General features: G+C 33.3%; 1 protein-coding gene across 6 annotated transcripts in view; it reads left to right on the top strand.

Moving 5' to 3' along the window:
- The window catches only part of KIAA1109 (KIAA1109 ortholog), a 215,483-nt gene that overhangs the window by 174,486 nt on the left and 17,189 nt on the right, over window positions 1-23,808 (top strand). For 3 of the 6 annotated variants that reach the window (XM_023217544.3, XM_023217545.3, XM_023217543.3), the window contains 12 exons: window positions 3,175-3,284; window positions 3,980-4,070; window positions 4,604-4,666; window positions 6,776-7,029; window positions 9,986-10,201; window positions 11,357-11,537; window positions 12,066-12,267; window positions 13,809-13,970; window positions 14,498-14,637; window positions 17,199-17,400; window positions 21,361-21,561; window positions 22,319-22,498. In XM_023217544.3, coding sequence (XP_023073312.2) covers window positions 3,175-3,284; window positions 3,980-4,070; window positions 4,604-4,666; window positions 6,776-7,029; window positions 9,986-10,201; window positions 11,357-11,537; window positions 12,066-12,267; window positions 13,809-13,970; window positions 14,498-14,637; window positions 17,199-17,400; window positions 21,361-21,561; window positions 22,319-22,498 — 2,002 coding nt within the window. The remainder of the gene's footprint in view (window positions 1-3,174; window positions 3,285-3,979; window positions 4,071-4,603; window positions 4,667-6,775; window positions 7,030-9,985; window positions 10,202-11,356; window positions 11,538-12,065; window positions 12,268-13,808; window positions 13,971-14,497; window positions 14,638-17,198; window positions 17,401-21,360; window positions 21,562-22,318; window positions 22,499-23,808) is intronic. The other 3 variants (XM_023217547.3, XM_023217546.3, XM_023217548.3) reach the window with 3 other exon arrangements.

Below are 23,808 nucleotides of genomic sequence, written 5' to 3'. Positions count from 1 at the left end.
CTATTATGAGTCAAGGACCATCTGTACATGTATAATTAATCCAAGTCTACTTTCAATTAACACTATAGCACTTTATGGGCAGTGTGAGTACCTTAAAACAAAATAATCATAATCCCTCCCTCCTGTCGCTTGTATCATTACTGTCATTCATTTCTCTTACATTTAAGCATATATAAGCATATACATAAATGTGTGTACACATATATACACACACATATATACACGTGCACACATACATGCGATACATATAGTCAAATACATTATTGGTATTAAATGTGTGCACATGTATATGTGTGTGTATATATACACACGTGTGATATATATAGTCAAATACATTATTGGTATTATTTTGAACAAACTCATCTGTTAGATCGATTATGAATAAGATACAGGTTTTACCTTCATTTCTTCTTTAATGCTCTTACTTTTATTAAGAGATCTGTATCATTTTCCTTCTCTTTATAAAACTTCTTTTAACGTTTGCAAGGTAGGTCTGCTGGCAACAAATTCCCTCAATTTTTGTGTCTGAGAAAGTCTTCACTTTTGAAGAATAATTTTGCAAGGTATATGATTCTAGGTTGTTGGGTTTTTTTTTTTTTTTTTTTTTTCCTCTCAAGACTTTAAATATTTTACTCCACTGCCTTCTACCTGGCATAGTTTCTGAGGAAAAAGTCAGGCTTTTTTCATTATCTTTTTTTTTTTTTTTTTTTTGTTTGATAATGATATAACTACATGTAATTTTTTTTTTTTTTCCGGCATTTATCCTGCTTGGTGTTCTTTGAGCTTCCTATATCTGGGGTTTGGCATCTGACAGTAATTTGAGAAAACTCTCAGTCATTATTGGTTCAGATATTTCTTCTGTTCCTTTCTCTTTTTCTTCTCTTTCTGGTATTCCACTACACATACTTATACATTTCGTAGTTGTCCCACAGTCCTTGGATATACTGTTATTTTTTTTTTCAGTCTCTGTTCTGCTTTTCACTTTTTGCAGTTCCTATTGATATATCCTCAAGTTCAAATATTCTTTCCTCAGCTGTGTCCAGTCTACTAATAAGTTCATCAAAATAAATCATTTCTTTCACAGTGTTTTTGATTGCTAGCATTTCTTTCTGGTTCTTAGAATTATCATCTTTCAACTTACAGTGTCCAGCTGGTCTTGCATGCTGTCCACTTTATCTGTTAGAGCCCTTAGCATAGTAATCATAGTTGGTTAAAATTTCTACTCTGATAATTCCAACATCCCTTCTATGAGGTTCTGATGCTTGTTCTGTCTCTTTAGATTGTGTTTTTTGCTGTTTGATATCCCTTGTAATTTTTTCTTGATAGCCAGACATGATTTACCAAGTAAAAAGAGCTGCTGTAAAGAAGCCTTAGTGAGGTAATGTTAAGGTGTCAGGGTAAGAGAAGCATTTTATCATCTTTTAATGGGCCTATGCCTCTGGATTGTGAACTTCATGTTTGTCAGTTATTTCCTCCCAACTTAGGTGGACCAGTATGGATAGAACTGACTGTATTGGTATTGTATTTCCCTTCCCCAGGTCAGTTATGCTCTGATAATATTCCCACTGGTTAAGCTCTGGTTAGCTAATTTCTCCTAAGGGCATTTTTTCTTATTCAGAAAGAGAAAGTACTCTTGGTGTTTTTTCAAAATGATTCCTTTTCCTTTCCCCCTGTTGGAAGCCTAGGGGACTTTTCTCCTGAGGGAATTTTTTTTCACCTGACATTTGCTGTGGGAACCTGGTGGAACTACTGAAAGGTGATCTCACAATATTTGGGGCACCGGTGACTGGCGGCACTGGTGACTGGGTCTCCCTAGAGTTTTTAACTCTCAGACTTGTCTGCACTGAACCTTCTAGCAATTCTTTAATTACAGTTCAGGTTTTCCTACCCAGTTTTTGTTCCTGCAGCAGTTTTTACTTGTGCATCTCTGTACTAGTAAGCTGTTAACTCACTGTACTTACTGGTCTCTTTCTCCAATGTGAAGGGCAGAAGTTGTTCGGATTCCTCGTCCCCTTTCTCACAGCTCCAAGAACAGCTGTTGATTCTTAAGTTTGTTCAGCTTTTTACTTGTTGTTAGGATGGAATGGTGACTTCCAAACTCCTTACATGTGAAACTGAAAACAAAGTATAAAAACCACTTAAAAAGAAAAAGAGATTAACGGGTTTTAAAAATTTTTAAACCAACAGAGAACTGTTTTTTTTTTTTTACCAGGATGAGATTTTTGGGTGGTACCCCAACACATGAAAAACATATTAAATCAGAGCTGCAGTTGTCAGAGGAAAGGGGAAAGTTTTTGCAGGGTTCCAGGAGCTATTGGCTTGGCCTGCCAGTCCTTGATCACTTCTAAACTCCCAGAGAATATAGTTTGAATACTGCTCTCCAATTTATTTGTCACTAGTCTCTGACAGTAATAATGGATAGTGAGATCTGTAACATATAATTTTATATTTAAAATTTTCGCTGTCTACACAACAGTCATACAATATAATTAAAATATTGCTTGTGTCCTGTTACAGGTCATATTTGGTAATTGACTGTCAAAAATAAAACTAGATAGAATTACAGAAGTTGTTAGAACATCTGCATTCTTAACCCATCTCATTCCACATATTCCCCTCAATTCCCATTACCCATCTTAGACTCCAAACTTCCACTGTATTAGAATCTTTCAACTATCTAGCATCATCACTAGTTTCTAGAAGAGGGACTTAGAGACAGGGAAAGTGTTAAGTCATTAACACTCTTACTTTCCTTTGTTGTAATGAAGAGTCCTACAAAAGGGATGCCCTTGGAGAAAAGATCTTTTTTCCCCACTGCCCCGAACCTAGCTTTCTCCCCAAACCTTTCTCAGTTTCTTTCTCCATTCTTTCTTTTAAAATCATTTCCTTTCTTCTCACCATGTTTCTGCACCCTCATCCCTGCCCCTAAACTTTTGTCTTTTCTTCTTTTCTCTCAGGTCAGCTGGTGGCTCATGTTTTCATTGCGCCTCCTAATTGGTGTTAGAACCAAAGAATAGCGGATTCCTCCTCTATTTTGACTTACATTAAGTGACATTAAAGTCCCCTGGGGAAAACAAGCTAACTTATTTAATAGTAGAATATTTTATTTGAAGTCAAATATTACAGCAATAAATAATCACCTATAGTCACCTTTTTTCTCTCCCATTTCGTTAGGCTGCTTCCCTAAAGGATAAGTGGGGTTTGAGTTACAAACCAAGTTATAGTCGATCAAAAACCATTTCTGCTTCTGGAAGACCACCTCTTAAGCGAATGGAAAGGGCAAGGTAATATATATTTCAGCCATTGAAACAAGTAATAAAATTGTTGACTCTTTTACCAAGGTCAGCTACTTTTTTTATGTTCTAATTATAAAATTAAGATAACAAAAATTAATTTTATTAGTAACATGCATTAATAGTGGATACTATCAAACTCACAATTTTATTTAAGGAATCTCTCATCACATTTATAACCACAATGTGGGGTGTGCTTTTTAGTAATGAAATATGCTATTTAGACAAGTTTCTTTTTTATTTACATAAAACTGTGGTTTAGAAGGATAGACAAGTTTTCTGTGTAAACTTATAGATTATCCAAAGAAATTAAAAGGTGCATACTAGTAGCTACTGCTCTAAATTTGTCAGTTTAGAAAAGGAATAGTCACACAGACATTTAGCATATGAAAAAATGGAAATTTTACATTTTATTGAAGTGAAATACAGTTTTAATAGTAAATCAGCACTATACAGTAAGAAGTATAAATTCTTTTTATATGATTTAGTTTTAGAAAAATCTTGAATTAACCAAAATATTGAGTCTCTTTTATGGATGCTAAACGTTAAGAGAAAGTTCAATCCTTTGATTAGGTGAATACTTACAAATAAAATGTTATTGCCATTAATCAGACCTTTATAAAGTCCAGGAATATTTTTTTAATGAGAATATTAGTGTTTTATAATAACTTTGTATTTACTTGCAGTTCTCGAGTAGGAGAAACTGAAGAGCTCCCAGAAATCCGTGTGGATGCAGCATCTCCTGGACCTAGAGTAACTTTTAATATCCAGGATACAGTAAGAGATATATAATTTGTTAGAAATGCACATTGCTAAGTAGTTTTTACAAATTATAAAATTATGGTATTATACTATTTCAAAATACTGATTTCTGACTACAGTCAAAGTATGGATTGTGATGATTGAACTGTCTGCATATTACCAAGTAGTGGGCACTGCCCTCATAACATTATCTGAGAGCCATGAAGCAGGTGTTAGTATTTTACATTTTACAATAAAGGCTCCACAACTGCTTTCTCTTAAGTAGAAAGGTTTTTGTTGAATAAATTTTCTTTCAAGTGAGAATCCATATTAAACTACATCTTACACAAATGTAAATGTGGAATATTGATACTCATTTATGTATTTTATTTATAGATAGATAGCAGAAATTAGAGAGAAGATCAGCTTCAAAGTTGTATTCTAATTTCATAGTATATTAAACATTATATTAAAATGTTTATTTTGTTTTTTGTATATTTACTTTTAAGTCATTATTTTTCATGAGTTTTTTTGTTTTTGTTTTTACTTTTCTTATTATTTTAATTAAGTCGAAAAATACAGTATGGGGAAGTACACCACAATCCAGCTGTCCTGGGGAAGGGTATTTTCAGGTACTTACTAAGAACAATATAAATTTTGCTTTAAAACTAATCAACCACACTGAAAATCTGCTTTCAAAATAATCTTCCTCTCATTTCAAACTAAACTTAGACCTCAGAAATATTTTACATAATGGTTTAAGACTGTTTGAATTTTTTTCATCATGTACATCTCATAACCTCTTGCATGCATTTATCTTAGTTTTTACTTCTGTGTAGTTTAATACTATTAAAAACTAAAAGACTAAATCAGCTAATCAAATCAACCGAATCATAAATAAAAAAACTACAATCTGTTATTTCCTAATCCCTAAGTGAAGCAGTTTTTCCTTATATTCAACTACAAAATGAATTTTTTCATAAACGAAGATCAGTTAATTAGTTCAAACAAGAATTAAATTTAATGCATAACAAACATTAATAATTGAGCATTCTTTTGAGTCACTGGTGTAAAAGAACATTTATAAAACTATCCATTTTTTAAATTACTCTTTTGTTCCAAACAATGTAGAAGAATGAATATCTAGATCTTTTTTGTCAAGGTACATTTAAAAATTAGCACTTACCCAAATATATTTTGTTTCCCTTTTGTCACTCTCTTCAAGCTTGAGTCTCAACATGTATCTCACAGTTATACTGAATTTAGTCAAACTGGATTTTTTTAAGAACTGTTTAATTGTAATAGAGTGAGCTTGACAAACATGTTCTTTTTTTATGAAAAAAACTTGGAAAGAAATAATTTACATGAATAGAATGGATTCTGCTAACCAGGTGATTCTCAAAGGGATTAATATTTGAAGTGATTCAATTCAAGTCCCATTTTTAATTAGCCATGTACTGCTTGTAAAAAAAAGGTATATAAAAAATCATAAATTAATAGCTATGAGATTAAATATTAGATTTTTCTAATCATAAATTAGAAAATAGATAAGGAATGGTTAAATATAAAATAAATATGAAACAAAGAAATATTTATTTACTGTCTCTTACCAAAGTTTTAAAAATTGGCTGTTCTAACAATCTGATTTATTTGTTAACTCAATAACATGTATACTATATAAAATGAAGAACACGTGGATTTGAAATTTTCAATGTAGGACTTAACTGTGTATCGAATAGCAGCATCCAGTAGTTTTAATAATAAATTGCACATAAATTACTTTGCACATTAAGCTTTATAAAGGCTTATTATTGCTCAAGTAACTCTGTGACTCTGTGAAGTTGGGCATCAAAATTAGGTCATGGGGGTGTTTTGTTTTTGTTTTGTTTTGTTTTGTTTGACCTCTTTAAATGGTCTCCTGGTGGAAATCCTGAGTTAGTGACATGGTGTTTATACAAACTATAGTCATCTCTCAATATCTGTATTTATAAAATTGTGCAGTATTTACACATAACCTACGTACATCCTCCCATAAACATTAAATCATCTCTAGATTACTTATAATGCTTAGTACACATTAAATGCTATTGTAAATAGTTGTTAAATATTTTGTGTACTATTGTTTATTGTACTATTATTTTTATTTTTCCTCCAATATTTTCCATCTGCACTGGATTGAATCTGTAGGTGTTTACAGAGAGCCAACTGTATTTACCTTAAAATACAGCATTCTTCAGTTTGACTGATACATATTTTATTACTTGGCTATTTGCACATTTTTCTTTAACTCATGTGGGGCTCATTTTTAAAAGATGTATCCACAAAAAGCATCTACTAGCATGATGAGAAAATAATAAACTTTGTACTGACACTGCATGCTCTTCTATCACTAATTGCTCTTGCCATTCTGATTTACAGTTAATCATGTTTCTTTTGCTTCCACGTGTTTAACTTCTGCTTTAAAGAATTACAATGTTTACTTATTGATACAGTAATATATGTTAATATAAAGTAAAATCTCATTCTGATTTTTAGTATGTTAGTAGTATAACTTTCTGTGGTTGGCTCTTTTGCTTCCTTCCTTGGGGTACCATTTCATATGTTCATGAATCTGACCTTCCTTTCATTTCAGAGTGAAGAAATTCAACTCTGAGATGATTTTTAAATGTTTAAATTTATATATTTTTTCTTTTTTTAATTGAAATATGAATCTGATTCATGTTTTTTGCTTTTACAATCAGTTTCCAGAGGAGACAGAACTGGACCTTTTGTCAGTAACCATTGAAGGTCCATCCCATTATTCATCAAATAGTGAAGGATCATGTTCCGTGTTCAGTTCTCCCAAAACTCCAGGAGGCTTTTCACCAGGCATTCCTTTCCAAACTGAAGAGGGCCGACGGGATGACAGTTTGTCTTCTACCAGTGAAGATTCCGAGAAGGATGAAAAAGATGAAGACCATGAGAGGGAAAGGTTTTATATTTACAGGAAACCCTCGTGAGTAACCTTGTTTTAAGATCCTAATGTAGTATTTCAGAATCTAGAAATGACTACAAAATGTTACATATAACTCAACTTTTACAAAAAATAATTTTTAATGTGACGCACTTGAGTGAGAGTGACTCATTAAAATAAAATTTAATAAAATTTATCACATGGTTTGTTGTGATGTAGCTCCATATAGCATTATTTTTTAAATTTAAGTGTTTTTCAAGTCATCTAAGTTTAGTCATCTAAAATAAAATGGAAATAAAGATGTGGTTATGAGTAAATTAAAGGAGAGGGCTGTATTCCTGTGGCATTAAAGTAACAGATTGCAGTAAGGAGATACGTAATAGTGAAGGCTAGTAAAGAAAAGTAGTAAAGGGAAGTGGTTAGCAATAGATGAAAGACTTAAGCAAATTCTTAGAAGAAATAAGATGAAATGGTGTTAATGAAATAAATGACATATGTGAAACTTTGCTCTGAATATGCCCTCAAGAGGAGCCACAAGGATCTTTGGCACTGATCTATTTAAACCACCCTCAAGTGAGGTTGTGACAGTAATAGTAAGAGTTTCTAATAATGGTAATAAATAATGAGAAATTGCCTTAGCACAAGAGTATAACCAAAAGTTGATCTGTAAGAAACTGTCTCTATCTTCAGTCTTCTGCATATTGAGCTTTAGGGATTCTTTCCTCCCTTTCCTAGACTGAAGCCACTGACTCCTAAGTCCCATATATCAGCATATTTGGTTTTACTACTTCATTTTTCTGGAGTACATTCTCAAATAACTTTCTATGAAAAGTTATTATTGCAGATCTACTTCATTTTCTTCATGTCTAAAGTAGCTTTACTGCTTTTGTGTTTATTATTGGGTTGGGAAAAGAATTCTAGTCTAATATTTATTTCTTCTCCTAAGTAAGAAAAACTGCTCTGTTATCTTCCAGCATCCATATCCAGCATATGCTGGTTATCTTTTTCAATTCTGTCAATGTGACCTAAGATTTTTTTGATATTTTATAAAATATCTGTTTTCTTCCAGGAAATTTTTAGAATCTTGTCATTATATTTAATTTCATGGTGGTCCAGGTTTGAGTCTTTTCTAACAATTTTTCTAGGTATTTTGGTATTTCTTAAAACATAATATAAATTTTGTCATAGAAAATATTACTTTGTAGTTGTGTGGATAAATTCTTCCCTTTTTTTTGTTTTGTCTTAACAGTAATCAGACATTTGCCTTCTTGAACAGATGATCTATATCTCCTTACTTTTTATGTTTTACATTGCCTTTTTGAAAACTATTTTGTCAGTTTTGAGATATAATTTACATTAGTGTAACCATATTTTCCAGATATACAATTGGATAAGTTCTTTAAATATTTTATTTTGGTAAGATCACTTAGCATGAGATCTACCCTCTTAACACCTTTTTAAGTGTGCAACACAATATCGTTATCTTTAGGCACAATCTCTAGAACTTATTAATCTTGCATAACTGAAACTTTATACATGATTGATTAGCAACTGCCAACCTCCCCCCGACCCCCAACCCCTGACAACCACCATTCTATTCTCTACTTCTATGAATTGGGCAATTTTAGATTCTTCATATAAGTGGACTCCTGCAGTATTTGTCCTTCTGTATCTGGCTTATTTCATGTAGCATAATGTCCTCAAGTTCATACGTGTTGTCACATAGTGCAGCATTTCTTTCTTTTTTTTTAAGGCTGATAATATTCCATTGTATGTATGCACCACATTTTTAAATTCATTTGTCTGTCAATGGACATTTTAGGTTGTTTCTACATCTTGGCTATTGTGAAAAATGCTGCAGTGAACATGGGAGTGCTAATATCTCTTTGAGATCCCGATTTCAATTCTTTTGGATAAATACCCAGAAGTGGGATCTCTGGATCATGTTGTAGTTCTACTGTAATCTGTTGAGGAATCTCCATACTGTTTTCCCTAGCAGCTGCACTATTTTGCATTCCTACCAAAATGTCCAAGGATTGTTTTCTCCATGTCCTTGCCAACACTTATTTTTTGTTTTTATTTAAATAATAGTCATCTTAACAGGTATGAAGTCATAATCTCATTGTGGTTTTGATTTGCATTTCCTTGATGACAGTAATATTAAGCACCTTTTCATACACCCGTTGGCTGATTCCTTGCAGAAATGTCTACTTAAGTTCTTAGCCAGTTTTTAAAATCGGATTTTTTTTTTTTTTTGCTTTCTGAATGCTAGGATTTTCTTACATACTTTGGGAATTACCCCCTTGTCAGATATATGGTTACAAATATTTTCCCCCATTCCATGGGTTTCACCCTACTGATTGTTTCCATTGCTTTGCAGAAGCTCTTTTAGTTTGATGTTGTCCCATTTGTCTGTTTTTACTTTTGTTGTCTGTGCTTTTGGTGTCAGGAAATCATTGCCAAGACCAGTGTTATGAAGCCTTTTCCCTATATTTTCTTCTAAGAGTTTAACACAGGTGTTATGTTAAGTCTTTAATCCATTTTGAGTTGATATTTTTGTATGGTATAACATAAGGGTTCAATTTCATTTTTTTGATGTAGATATCCAGTTTTTCCAGCACCATTTGTTAAAGAGCTTATGGCATTATTTTTCTTTCCTTGTTCTGTCTTTAATAAAATCTGGAAAGTAACATTTAAATGTTATAATTTGAGAAAATGAAATATTTTCCAACACACACAGTATAGTTTATATACTGATATTTAGACTCCTTAAAAGTGGTGATTATGTCTGTGTCCTCATCACCTAGCACATAGCCTGGCATATAATAGTTATTCAGTACATAGTAGCTGAGTAAAATGACTCCATTAAACTCACTCAAGTTAATTTATAAAATAGTAAAATTTATTTACAGACTATTGCTCACATAACATGTTTAATAGTTTGTTAAAAAGAACTCTCATTTTACTACAATGTAATGATCAGTTGTTCTTTCTGTAGACACACATCTCGTAAAAAAGCAACAGGCTTTGCTGCTGTTCATCAACTATTTACAGAACGCTGGCCAACAACACCAGTCAATAGAAGTCTTAGTGGCACAGCTACAGAGAGAAATATTGACTTTGAACTTGATATACGGGTTGAAATTGATAGTGGGAAATGTGTACTCCACCCAACCACCCTTCTACAAGAACACGATGATATAAGTTTGAGAAGGTAAGAAATTGATTAAAAAAGGATACATGTAACTTTATCTATTAGAAATACTATTCATATATCACTGAATTATAACAAACTTCTCCATCCCAAAATGCAGATTTTGAAGTGTAAATGTAATTATAGTTATAATGGTCAAGTGGTTATTTCTTATACAATTTCTTATAAACAAGTGCATAATATTTTCTGGCAACTAGAAATGGATGTCTGATTTAGAGTCTGGCAAATTTTTTAATTAAAATAGTTATATCTTTGGAATTCTGTTAACATACATGAATTTCTCAGTGTCTGTCCCTGTATTATACATATTTCAGTTTTAAAGAACAACATAGTGCTCAGAAGTATCTTAGTGATTGAGAGTTTTGATGAGTTCATAAAGAAACAAGAAAGACTGGGAGACAGTTACACAGACCTCAGTAGACTGAAACTGTGTTCAGGATATAACTGCAGCTTTACTATTTGTTTACATCACTAACTAAATGATGATATAAACAGGATTAACATATTTTTTCTTTAAGTTTTTTCTTTTCTAATCTAAAAATGAACTGTAAAAAAAAATAGTTATAATTGAGTGGATGGGTGGACATGTAGATAAAAAGAATGCTGACCATTATTGAAACTGGGTAGTGGAAACATGGAGGATCATTAATGATACTATTCTGATTACTTTTTATAGTTCAAAAATTTCCATAATAAAATATTTAATTGAGGCTTTTATAAAATAAGAGAAAATAAAAAGGTACTATAAACAGTTAAAATCTCTTACAAATGAAGTAGTGATGATAAAAGGAATGACTATTAGTTTATTTTTGATTGAACCATAACCCATAATAAATTGCTAATATTTAGCTGTATTTTTACCTATATAAAGGGCAGTTTCATTTGGTTCAACCTAGTATGTTCAAATGAAAGTCATGACCTTAGGAAAGAATAAAGGTAACTGCCCTGTATAGTTATGGAACATACAACATTTACATCATTCATGCAAGGCATTAACCAGTCTCGCTAGGGATACTGATGAACTTTAGTTTTTTTCAGCTTCCTAAATGACTGATTATATTCCATTTACTGTAAAAATAAAAGTTAGCTTTTAAACAAAAAAAAGAGATAAATGTGTCATTTTTTAGAACGATAAGAACATTTTTCTGTTCACAGGAGTTATGATCGAAGTTCCAGGAGCTTAGATCAAGATTCACCTTCAAAAAAGAAGAAGTTTCAAACTAATTATGCTTCTACCACCCATTTAATGACCGGCAAGAAAGTGCCATCATCTCTACAGACAAAGCCTAGTGACTTAGAAACAACAGTATTTTACATTCCTGGAGTTGATGTAAAGGTAAAAACCTAATTGCCTAGGGTAAGGGATTAGACTATTGGTAGCAATGTTTATTTTCTATCATATATGTTCATCTTTTTCTCATTATATTAAAATGAGACTTAGTAACTTTTTTGTCTAACATGGCCATATTCTGGACAGAAGAACATCAAAACTGCAGGTTCCCACTTCATTTATATAGCATTTTCCATGGAAGTTTGATGGAAACAAGTTCAGTTTTTTAATAAATTGATATTCATAACAAAGTTGCTAAACCTCACCTAGTGCAACTTCATTAAACAATTTTTTAGATTATAGAATTATAGAATCATAGACTATTCAATTTGAAAGGACATTAAAGATTATCTGAAATTACCTTTTTATTTTAAAAAATGAATAAAAGCAAAGAAACCTGCCAGGATCACAAAGCTAACTTTTAAAAGTTAAAAGTCTTCTGACTTCCAATGTTCTTTTCTACATTTTTCTATATTTCTTGATTTTCCTCATCTTTATAATTTTAATTTTAAAAGTTTATTTATTTCAATACAGTTGCATTACAATTCCAAGACGCTAAAGACTGAATCACCTAATGCCTCCAGGGGATCTTCCTTGCCAAGAACACTCTCCAAAGAGTCCAAGCTGTATGGTATGAAAGATAGTGCAACATCTCCTCCTTCTCCTCCTTTACCTTGCACTGTCCAGAGCAAGACTAACACCTTACTTCCTCCCCAGCCCCCACCTATTCCCGCAGGTATTTAAGGAGTATATAGTCTATTTTTTGTCATTTTTAAAATTTTTAGTTATTACCTACTTGCTCTTTTGAGACTTTCCAATGCACATGTTTAAGAAAAAAGGACATACACTTGTCAATAATGACTATACAGACTTCATATATGGAAGTGTAGGCCAACCATTTTCACCTGTTTTTGAAATTGACATTACTTTAGAATATCTGTTATAAAATAAACAATATACCAAATAGTTTACTTACTTAAATTTTTCGGTCTGTACATATAAAAAGAGTAGTTTTATGTAGCTCAAATTTGGGAGCTTATGATCAGATGGAAATATCAAACGTGAGAGTACATTGGGCTTAAACATTTATTACTTCTTTGTTGTATAACACATTACCCAGAATTTATGACTTATAACCTCAACTACAGGTTCTGTTGATCAGAAATGTAGGCACAGTTTGGCTCAATGGATCTAACTCATGGTCTTTTATAAGATTGTAGTCATGACATTGGCTAGGGCTAGAGTCATCTGAATACCTGATTGGGGCTGAAAAATCTGCCTCCATCATGTCTCAGTCATGTGACTGGCTAATTGGTACTTCAGTTCCTCTCATGTAGGCTTCTCTAATGGGCTTCTTGAGTGTTCTCCAAAAGAGACCTGTGTGATGAGTAAAACTTTGTGGTAGAAGGTCAGTATGGAAGTAAGCTACACAAGGGTACGAATACCAGGAGGCAAGGATCATTGAACGTCATCTTGGAATCTGGCTACCATAGCACATGAATGATACCGTACATACATGGCAAGATTTCCAAAAAATATCAGACTAGACAAGAATTATTTGAAAAAGTTTCATTTGGGAGACAAAACCTGATATATAAACCTTTTAAAATGGTAATTATGCTGAGAATGCCTAATACCACTTTTCAGTTAACAAGGCACATCTGTGTCCATTAAGTGCATGGCAGATATTAATGCCTTTTATAAATGAGGAACGTTAAGGCTCATAAAAGTTGGATGTCTTTTCTAGATTTGAACAACTAATAAATGTTAAGAGTTGGAAACCTTAGCCAAAGCTAGCTAAGTCTTAGATGTTTTACTCATTCTCCTGAAGCAGATATATTTAGTTAGGTAAAAGGAAAGAGAAATGGCATCCCATATAGGGAAGCATTATAAATATGTACAAGCTAAGCCTAGGAAAGCCTGAGAACAGTGACATTTTTCTTCACTTGCCACTAAATATTGTTAAAGTTCTCTATATCTTCTTCAATGGACAAAATGACTAATGCTAATGAGAGACTAAGCAAAATATAAAGCTGAAAAACTGGACCAAAACTTGTGATGTATAGCAAGTAGGGATAACCACCTTATTATATGTCATTAATTGCCTCTGTATTCTAACATTAACATATCATTCCTATCAACCTGCTACTTTTATTATTTTCTTGTAAGGCCTTAAATGTGAGGTACTTCACCTGATTAAACTTTAATATAATTCAAATTTCTGTTTAATTGGAACTTTTTATAAAATCCATTAAATGGAATTTCTAAATGTTCTAGCCAAAGGAAAAGGAAGTGGAGGAGTAAAAACAGCCAAGTTATATGCCTGGGTAGCACTTCAGTCATTGCCAGAAGAAATGGTTATCAGTCCCTGCCTATTAGACTTTCTGGAAAAAGCTCTGGAAACTATCCCAATTACACCAATTGAAAGGAATTATACAGGTAAGCATCCTTCTTATATACCTGCCCATCACATATATTTTGGGATCTTATTATATAGAGGGTTTTCTTAATGCTATTATACATTATTACATAATATATGCAATTATAAATATTAAAGAATTATAAACTGTAAAAGAACCTGAGAGATCATCTAATTGTCATTTACAAGTGAAGAAACTAAGTCCTGGTAAGGTTACATAACTTTCCCATGGCCCCAGCTAGTTAATGACAAAATTAACATTTAGCTTCTACATCCTTAGTGTGTCCCTTGGACTGGAATCTCTTTGAGGGCAAGGATATAATCACTAGTTTCTTTGTACAGTGTTTGGTATAGCAGCAGGAAAATTTGAGTTTGGGGGAATGAGCAAGAGGTGTGAACAGGGAAAAACGTATAGAATGAAGGGCTACAGAAGCAAATGTTTCTGGGTGTTCATACCTCTCATCTCACCTGTATAAACAATAAGGATCTTTTAATAAATAGTTTGCCTTTGATCTAATAATAAAACTTAACCAGATATTTTAAACAGCTGTCAGCTCACAAGATGAAGATATGGGACATTTTGAAATACCAGATCCTATGGAAGAATCAACAACATCACTAGTGTCATCTTCAACATCTGCTTACTCTTCCTTCCCTGTAGATGTTGTGGTTTATGTACGAGTTCAGGTGATATACTTCATTTCCTTGTTTTTGTTTTAAAGAGGAATGTTTTTCTTAAGTTTATTTGAAGACTTCAACATTATTACTGTTTAAAAGTTTTCTTAACCTCGGGTTCATGAACCTTTAGTATGTTTATGATGGCTTGGAGGTTGCTTGAGTATCTGTGAAGTATGTGTGAAATGTTATGTGTATACAGACACTCAAGTTATGATGCTGTTAAGTTCTGATTAACGCATCACAAACTGAATAGCATAAGTCAGTAATACATTTAATACACTTAACTTACTGAACATCATAGCTTAAACTAGCTTATCTTAAATGTGCTCAGAACACATTACTCTTCAGATGGGTCAAGTCGTCTAACACAAAGCCTTTTTTATAATACAGTCTTGAATATCTCATGTAATTTATTGACTGTTTACTGAAAGTGAAATGCAAAATGGTTGTGTGGGTCCTCAAAATACAGGTTCTACTGAATGTGTATCACTTTTGCCCATCATAAAGTAGAAAAATACTAAATTGGAGATCATCTATATTCACTTTTCTACCAAGAAGTTTCATAGATCTTTGGGTTTTCAAAAATTAAAACTCATACTTCTGTGGCAAAAATAAAAATATTCAAGTTAAAACCCTTTTGTAAGCATTTTATGCTTTTATTTTGGCACCTTAATTTCTTGCCATTATAGTTCTTTCTGGGCAGATACAAAGTGTAATTGAGATGTAAAGTCACAATAGTACTTTTATTAAAAATTTTGCTAAGCGGCCGGGCGCGGTGGCTCAAGCCTGTAATCCCAGCACTTTGGGAGGCCGAGACGGGCGGATCATGAGGTCAGGAGATCGAGACCATCCTGACTAACACGGTGAAACCCCGTCTCTACTGAAAAATACAAAAAACTAGCCGGGCGAGGTGGCGGGCGCCTGTAGTCCCAGCTACTCGGGAGGCTGAGACAGGAGAATGGCGTGAACCTGGGAGGCGGAGCGTGCAGTGAGCTGAGATCCGGCCACTGCACTCCAACCTGGGTGACAGAGCGAGACTCCGTCTCAAAAAATAAAAATAAAATAAAAATAAAAAATTTTGCTAAGCGTTACCTAGTTTTTATTTAATATTTTATTCTAAAATGCAGTCCTACCAATAGGCCTTTGAGAGTATATATTAGCATATATTATACCAAATATATAATATTAGTATATATTATATATATTAGCATATATACTATACCAAGTATAGTATATATTTAATTAAATCTGTTTATCAGGGAGGATTTAAAACTACTTGTATCAAAACTTCAGGGTTTAGTTGATCCTCAATTAAAATCTAATAATCAATCTTAAGAGTAAAGGAAACACTAATGGTCATCTGTTCCAACTATCTTCTATAACGTTAATGTGGCCAAAGAGCTTCAGTCTTACATTGTAGAATTTTTAGCTAGCTTAAAGGCCTGATGAAAACAGAATGAATGAGGGCTTGAGGGTTATAAAACCTTTGGGCTGGGTGCAGTGGTTCACACCTGTAATCACAGCACTTTGGGAGGCTGAGGTGGGTAGAACACTTGAGCCCAGGAGTTGGAGACCAGCCTGGGCAACATATGGAGACCCCATCTTTACCAGGAGAAAAAAAAAAAAAAAAAATTAGCCAGGTGTGATGGTGTGCATCTGTAGTCCTAGCTACTTGGGAGGCTGAGATGGGAAAATTGCTTGAGACTGGTAGGTTCAAAGGCTGCAATGAGCCATAATTGCACCACTGCAGTCCAGCCTGGGCAACAGAGTGAGACCCTGTCTCTAAAAAAACAAAAACCAACCTTTGTTATTATGAACAAGTTTAATATGAGCATAAATATTTTTAAGGTTCTGAACTATAACCAACCTTTGTTATTATGAACAAGTTTAATATGAGCATAAATATTTTTAAGGTTCTGAACTATCTAAATATTTAAATACAGTCCCTCCATATACTTAGGAGATTGGCTCTAGCACTACCCCTGCCCCCCACTATGTATACCAAATCCACACATACTCAAGTCCCGCAGTCAGCCCTGAGGAATTACTAAAAAAGAAAAGAGACAGCCCTCTGTATATACGGGTTTTTCACCCCAAATACTGTATTTTCAATCCATGTTTGGCTGAAAAAAATCCTTATGTTAATTGGACCAGTACAGTTCAAACCTGTGGTGTTCAAGGGTCAACCGTCTTATTGTTCTGAGATGGCTCCTCAAATATTTAGGTTTTTTAAAATGATAGCATTTTGTTTACACATTTTGATTTTTATATCATGTTTCTGTTTAAAAAAGCTAGGACAATAAACACAAAATCTTAAGTATCAAATGAGTAAACATGATCAATATATGTAGACAGAAATGGACATTAAATGTAACTTTTGAAATCCAAGGTGAAATTTCTTAACTTCCCTGTAGATGTTGTGGGTTATGTATGAGTTCAGGTGATATACTTCATTTCTTTCTGTTAAAAAAAACGTTTCTTAAGTTTATTTGAACATTTCAATATTATTTCCATTTAAAACTTTTCATTTATCGAGTTCCTGGAAACCTTTTTCTTTCTGTTATTTTTAGCCCTCACAGATAAAATTTAGCTGTTTACCAGTATCAAGAGTAGAATGCATGTTAAAGCTGCCATCCCTGGATTTGGTGTTTTCTTCAAACCGAGGAGAACTGGAGACTTTAGGGACTACATATCCTGCAGAGACTTTATCCCCTGGAGGTAATGCTACTCAGAGTGGAACAAAGACTTCTGCTAGCAAAACTGGAATACCAGGTATAGATAATGTTCTTTTATTCCTTTAGTATAAAACCAAATACTATTTTTAAATGAATATTTTAATGTAATTAATACATATTTTTAAGTATATTTGGAAAAGGGGAATATCTGAGGATTATTTATAGAAAGAAATCTATAGTAGACCAATGTTTTGAGTATATTTCATGTGTTACTTGAACTTGAGTACCCTTTGGTTTCTATTTTTAGCTGAATGGCAATTAGACAGTATTTTGAATTTGGCTTGAATGTACATACTACAAGCACTGTGACATAACTACTATATAATAATTCACACATTCAAGTACTTTTGAGTATCTTTTATCTTAAGCTATACTTGACATTCAGGAGTAATCAGTATTATAAATGGAAAATAAGAAACATAGTGTTACCTTACAGGGATTTTTTATCACACTGAGTGAAAACTGTATCAAGTAGCAGTAGCATATGTATTTTTAAAGGGCAAATTTGGTTATCTAACTCAAATATGTGTTTCATAAAGGTTTTGTTTTTAAAATATAATTGATTTCCTGAGATGATAGACATTCCTCACTATGTTAAAGCTGGGTGCCATTTCTGCCCTAAAAATGAAACAGAGATCATACATGCAAATGGTAAAGATTTTATTGAATACCTCTGGAAAAAAGAGACTAGACTGAATGAAAACTGATAAGACTGGAATATAGTCAAAATAGTGGTTCTTAACCAGGAGCTATCTTGTTGGCAATATTAGGAGACAATTTTGATAGTCATAACTGAGGTTTACAGCTGGCAGCTAGAAGGGAAGCAAGAGATGTTAGTAAACATTCTATAGTATATATGACAACCCCCTCCACTCCCAAAGAATTAGCTGGTTGAAAATGTCAATAATGGCAAGGCTGAGAAGGCTTGCATTAAGAGTGAAAAAAATAAAATCCCAAATTCCATTTTTGAGAGGCATGAAGACTGTGGAGAGCAAATTACCTTTCTGATTTGTAAGGAAATACAGCTTAGGTTTTGGGTCCTACTTTTTGAGAGTCATCTTAGATTCAAATCTTTATTCTAATAATCTCATCAAGCATCAGTTGGAAAAATTATTACAAACTGGCTTGTGAGAAAGCATCCCAAAATTCATCTTTGAAAAATTGAAATTATATCTTGAACACAGTATTTACTTGTACTAGTTGGGAAATTGTTATATCATTTGTTTTGCTGTGTGAATCTTTGAAAGTTTTCACAACAAAATTCGAAAACAAAAAGGTTGATATCTTAGAAATAAAGATTTTGCTAATGTGGTCACCCATTATCTAGTACTTAGCTCCAAAATATTGCTGTTGGAGTTGTGTTGTCAACAAAATATTTTAAGTGGTAGTGTTGGTTTTTGAAAAACATTTTCTGATTATAAAATTTACACTCACTATTCATTATAGAAAATGAAAAGTACTAAAGGTGAAATGAAAATGAGAATATCCCTTTATCCTAGATAACCAGTGTTATCTTTGATAACACTACAACATTTCTATAGTGATACAATCTTTTTCCAAGGCAAAAATTGAAATATGGTCTCTTCTATGTAACTTTTTAAAATTTAAAATATCATAGATATTTTGCTAAATTATTAAATATTCATCTCTAAAAGTAATGGCTATAAGATATTCCATCAGTTTGATCATATACTTGAGATTCCGTGGACTATTTTGCTTTCAAAATAATACTAAAGTCAACATCTTTATATGTAAATATTTTTAAACAAAGATATATTCTTAGGAGAAATTCTTAAAAGTGGAATTTCTAGGTTAGGAAGTATGAACATTTTGAAAGTGTTTGATACATTTGCTTTCTGGTAAGACTAACATTTCTACACACTCACCACAGTGTGTATGGACACCAGTTCATTGTATTCCCAACACTGCTTTAAATTTAATTTTAATCATTGTCAATGTGATGGATTAAAATTGGATTTTATTAATCTGTACTCTATTACTTCATTAGCTATTTCTTGGGAGTGGTAAATATATGCCCATGCCCGTTTCTCTTTTGGAATGTTAATCTTTTTCTTAATGACAAACTGTCCTAATGTCATAAATTATTAGCACTTAAATTATTATAGCAGTATATATGCACCATGCTAGGAATAGGTAGTGAAAGGAATATGAAATGAGAAACTTTTTTATGCCCAAATTTTATGATTCCTTAGAAAACAACAGAAATGAATAGCACCCCTCATTTTATCATTATAAAATATTCAAGGAATGATCATGAGAATATATAGGTTGCGACAATATCCATTCTTTCAAAGGATCTTTGTGGTCTGGGTCAGTGCTAGGGCATAGTAATAGTGAACTTAGCTAATAGACATGGTTCATACTTACTAATGTGGAACCTAAACTGAATTTGGAGAAACAGATAATAGCCCAGCAGACAAGCTTATTTTAAATGGAAACGTGAGGTAAGTATGAGTTAGCCAAGCAGAGAGCTGGGGGAACGGACACTCCCGGGAGAGAATACAAAATCCACAAAGAAGAAACAGTTTGGCAACTCTGAATAACAAAAAGGAAAAAAGAGCCATTGTTAAGTGTGGAGACTGGCATAAGAAGGGTTTAGAGAGAGAGGAAAGAGTCAACTCATGTGGGAAAGCCACTGAAAGGTTAAGCAAGGGAGTGGATATGATTCACATACATACTTTTAGAATACCAGTCCAGCTGCAGTGCAGCAGTTGATTGTAGTAGGACGAGGCAAAGAGAACTGTTTCTGTAGTCCAGGCAGAGTTAATAATTGCTTAAGGTACAATGGCAGCAGTGAGATGGAAGGAAATGGACAGACTTTATATGCCTGAGATATAGAAATGATGAATGATAAACTGCATGACAGACAGTCAGGAGTAAGAAAGATGACAGATAACTCCCAGGTTTGGGTTGAGCTATTTTCTTTTTATTTATTTTTTTTTTTTTTGAGATGGAGTCTCGCTCTGTTGCCCAGGCTGGAGTGTAGTGGTGCCATCTCGGCTCACTGAAGCCTCCACCTCCTGGGTTCAAAGAATTCTCCTGCCTGAGCCTCCTGAGTAGCTGGGATTACAGGCGAATGCCACCACGCCCGGCTAGTTTTTGTATTTTTAGTAGAGATGGAGTTTCCCCATATTGGTCAGGCTGGTCTCAAGCTCCTGACCGCATAATCTGCCCACTTCAGCCTCCCAAAGTGCTGGGATTACAGGCATGAGCCACTGCACCCAGCCTGGTTGAGCTATTTTCATGAAGTATTCATTTACTGGAGATGGGGCCCACTGGAAGAAAAGCAAATTCAAGGAAAAAGATCAAGAGTACAGTTTGGTTTAAATGCCTGTGAGCCATTCTAATAGGAGGTCAAGTAGGCAGTTGTAATATATAAATCCAAAGGAGGTCTGGTCTGGACATACATTTTGGAATCACCAGCAAAATCATTTAATAATCTATTCAAACAGTCTCTTTTTTTAATGTTTTTGGAATTTACCTGTCCATCCCTAGTAAATGTTACCAACAAGGACACTTGGCTCTCCACACGAGATCTTTTTACTTTCTGCATTTGCATACCTTGCCCTGTTTCCACTGCATCTACTGAAATGTGGACTCCAAGTATATGATATAGATTTTTTACAGTATGTTCTCCTCCCCTTTTGCTTAAGCCCCAGCTATTTTGGGCCTCTTCCACTGCCTGCTTCTAGGAGTCAAGGAGAAAACAGGAAACCATGCAGTAGGCCAAACATATATATAAAAATAATTGTTTTAAGGATGAACAGAGTATTCAACCCTGGTGTAAATTAATTGGAAAATACATCTAAGTCTTTATTTCAGTTTTAAGGATTTAAATCTATTGATCTGTTAAATCTATTGATATGTTTGAGTGTCTCCATTTTACTCTGAAGTCATGTTTGGTTCTTAAGAACATATTATTGACTGGCCTTTTTTTCTTGTGGCTTATATTTTCAATTTCCTGTGCTCACTGTAGGTTCATCAGGACTAGGCAGCCCTCTTGGCCGAAGTCGACATAGTAGTAGTCAGTCAGACCTGACCAGTTCCAGCAGTAGTTCATCTGGCTTGAGCTTCACTGCATGCATGTCTGACTTTTCCCTTTATGTATTTCATCCATATGGAGCAGGGAAACAAAAAACTGCTGTTTCTGGCCTTACACCTGGATCAGGAGGATTAGGTATACTTTGCATGTTCATGTCTTTTTCAGATTTACAGCATGTTTTCAAACTTCCAAGCTTTATTTTCATAAATCATAAGGGACATATCCAAGATCATTTTTATATTTTCCTCTTTGATAATACCTATCTCATATTTACATAATAAGTATACATATACATAAGTAATTCAGGTGAACTAAATTATACAAGAATTTTAAAATTCGGAATATTTTCTAAGTGATATACACAGCACAGTAATCTGTGGATATCAGAGATTACTTATGTCACTGAAATGTTTAAATGTCTTAGCAAATCACTGTCCATTTACATAACAAATTGTATAGAAAGTAAAATTTTAAAGTGCATGGGTCACATTTGTTAATTTAAAAAGAGACTATAATTTGTCAGCCATTTAGTGAAATCAAATTTCATTGTCACTTTGAAGTGCAGATGAACCACTGCAAATGCATAAAAGCTTATTAGTAACTAATTCTTGACTTGTATTTAAATAAATGATGAAAACATATATTCCATGTCAATTCTAATTGCTATTGTTGGAGAAGGGCTGTAAAAATCACCAATTATGTTTATGGGTTTGAACCTCTTAAATTGTTGTTAGGAAAGCTAATGCTCATTAGATCACTCTGCTTAAATTTTTACCTCAAGTGATTTTAATTCATGGCATATTACAGTGTATTAGATAATTTTCACCTAACTAGACAGCTGTGTGTATATACGTATACATAGATGTGGGGGTTGTGTTTGTTTGTTTTAAAGGCAATGTGGATGAGGAGCCCACTTCAGTCACTGGTCGAAAAGATTCACTCAGTATAAACCTTGAGTTTGTAAAAGTGAGCTTGTCACGGATCAGGCGTTCAGGAGGTGCCTCATTTTTTGAAAGTCAGTCTGTAAGCAAGTCTACAAGCAAAATGGACACTACATTAATAAATATATCTGGTACTCAATTTTACAGTTTTTAAATTAAAATATGGTTTTCCAAAATTAAATAATGGCCTCTGTTTTAGTAGTGTTTAAATATTAAGTCACTTAATGTTAAGCTTTCAGTGATAAGTTGATATAAAGGAGAGGAATGCCCAGCCTATGGTACTGTCTCAATCCAAGTAATCAATGTTAGGAATATAATTTCTAGATAAATAGACATATCACCCAAGGGCCAAATATGCCCAATTACATCAGTAGAAGTTGCTTCTTTTCTTCACTTTTTCTCCACCATGAATTGGTACAGTTTCTTTTTGTTTTTCTAATTATAAATGCTTAAAACACTAAAACATGATGAGTGATGTTTAAAAATGTTTACTTGACGTCAGAAGACCTTGAATTGTATGTAAATATATTGCTGGTTTTATAAACAGCTATATAACTATCATTCATTTCCTTTACATTGTAATTTGAGTATTTAAAATTAAATGCAAATAGACATTCTGAAGAATCCAGAATACTGAGTAAAAGCTTTCATAATTATGAATCAAATAAATACAGTATGTTCACTTAACCCAATATTCTGCAAATATATATTAAGCCTGTGTTTTATAAAGGGTAAACTTTTACTTGAGATTGCTAGGTGATTGAGGGGAACAGGCATGAATAAGACAAGGTCTTATGTGTAGACAAATGAATGAGTCCAGGATAATGAATGCTATAATGGAGCTTTATATAAAGAGGAGGAAACAATAAATTCTATCTTATATGAGAAATCAGAAAAGGCTTCACATAGGAAATGTTATTTGGCCCACATTTTGAAAAATGAGTAGGAATATTATTGGAGGTAGCAACATGGTATTCAATGGCACAGAAGCATCAAAATGTATGGTTCTGGATCATATACTTTGATTTGCTGTGGCTAAAGCATAGGGTATTAGTGAACATTTAATTGGTTGTACAAAGTAGATGGAGCCAGAAAGAGAGAGGCTAGAGGCAAAGCTGATAAAATAGGACCTGATTGTGTAAGGACTCATATCATATGGAAGCTAAAGAATTGGGTTCTGATTATTTCGGCATAATCAGAATTCTTGTGTTAAAAGCCATTAGAGAAGCCATTACAGGTTAAGAAATGGGGTGATGCTTCAGAATGGTGTTTTAGAAAGAGAGTTGATGGTAGCCTGAAAGATAGGAAAGAAAAGATGCTTGAGGAGGCTGCTGAAATAGACCATGCAATAGCAGATGAGAGCATGAACTATGGCAGTAAAAAAGGAGAAAAGGGAATGAGGAGTGGGTTGAAGAGAGAGAGAAGAGAATCCATAAGCTTG

The sequence above is a fragment of the Piliocolobus tephrosceles genome, chromosome 3 (genome assembly GCF_002776525.5).
Source record: "Piliocolobus tephrosceles isolate RC106 chromosome 3, ASM277652v3, whole genome shotgun sequence".
Taxonomy (NCBI): domain Eukaryota; kingdom Metazoa; phylum Chordata; class Mammalia; order Primates; family Cercopithecidae; genus Piliocolobus; species Piliocolobus tephrosceles.
This window is presented reverse-complemented; position numbering and strand designations above follow the sequence as displayed.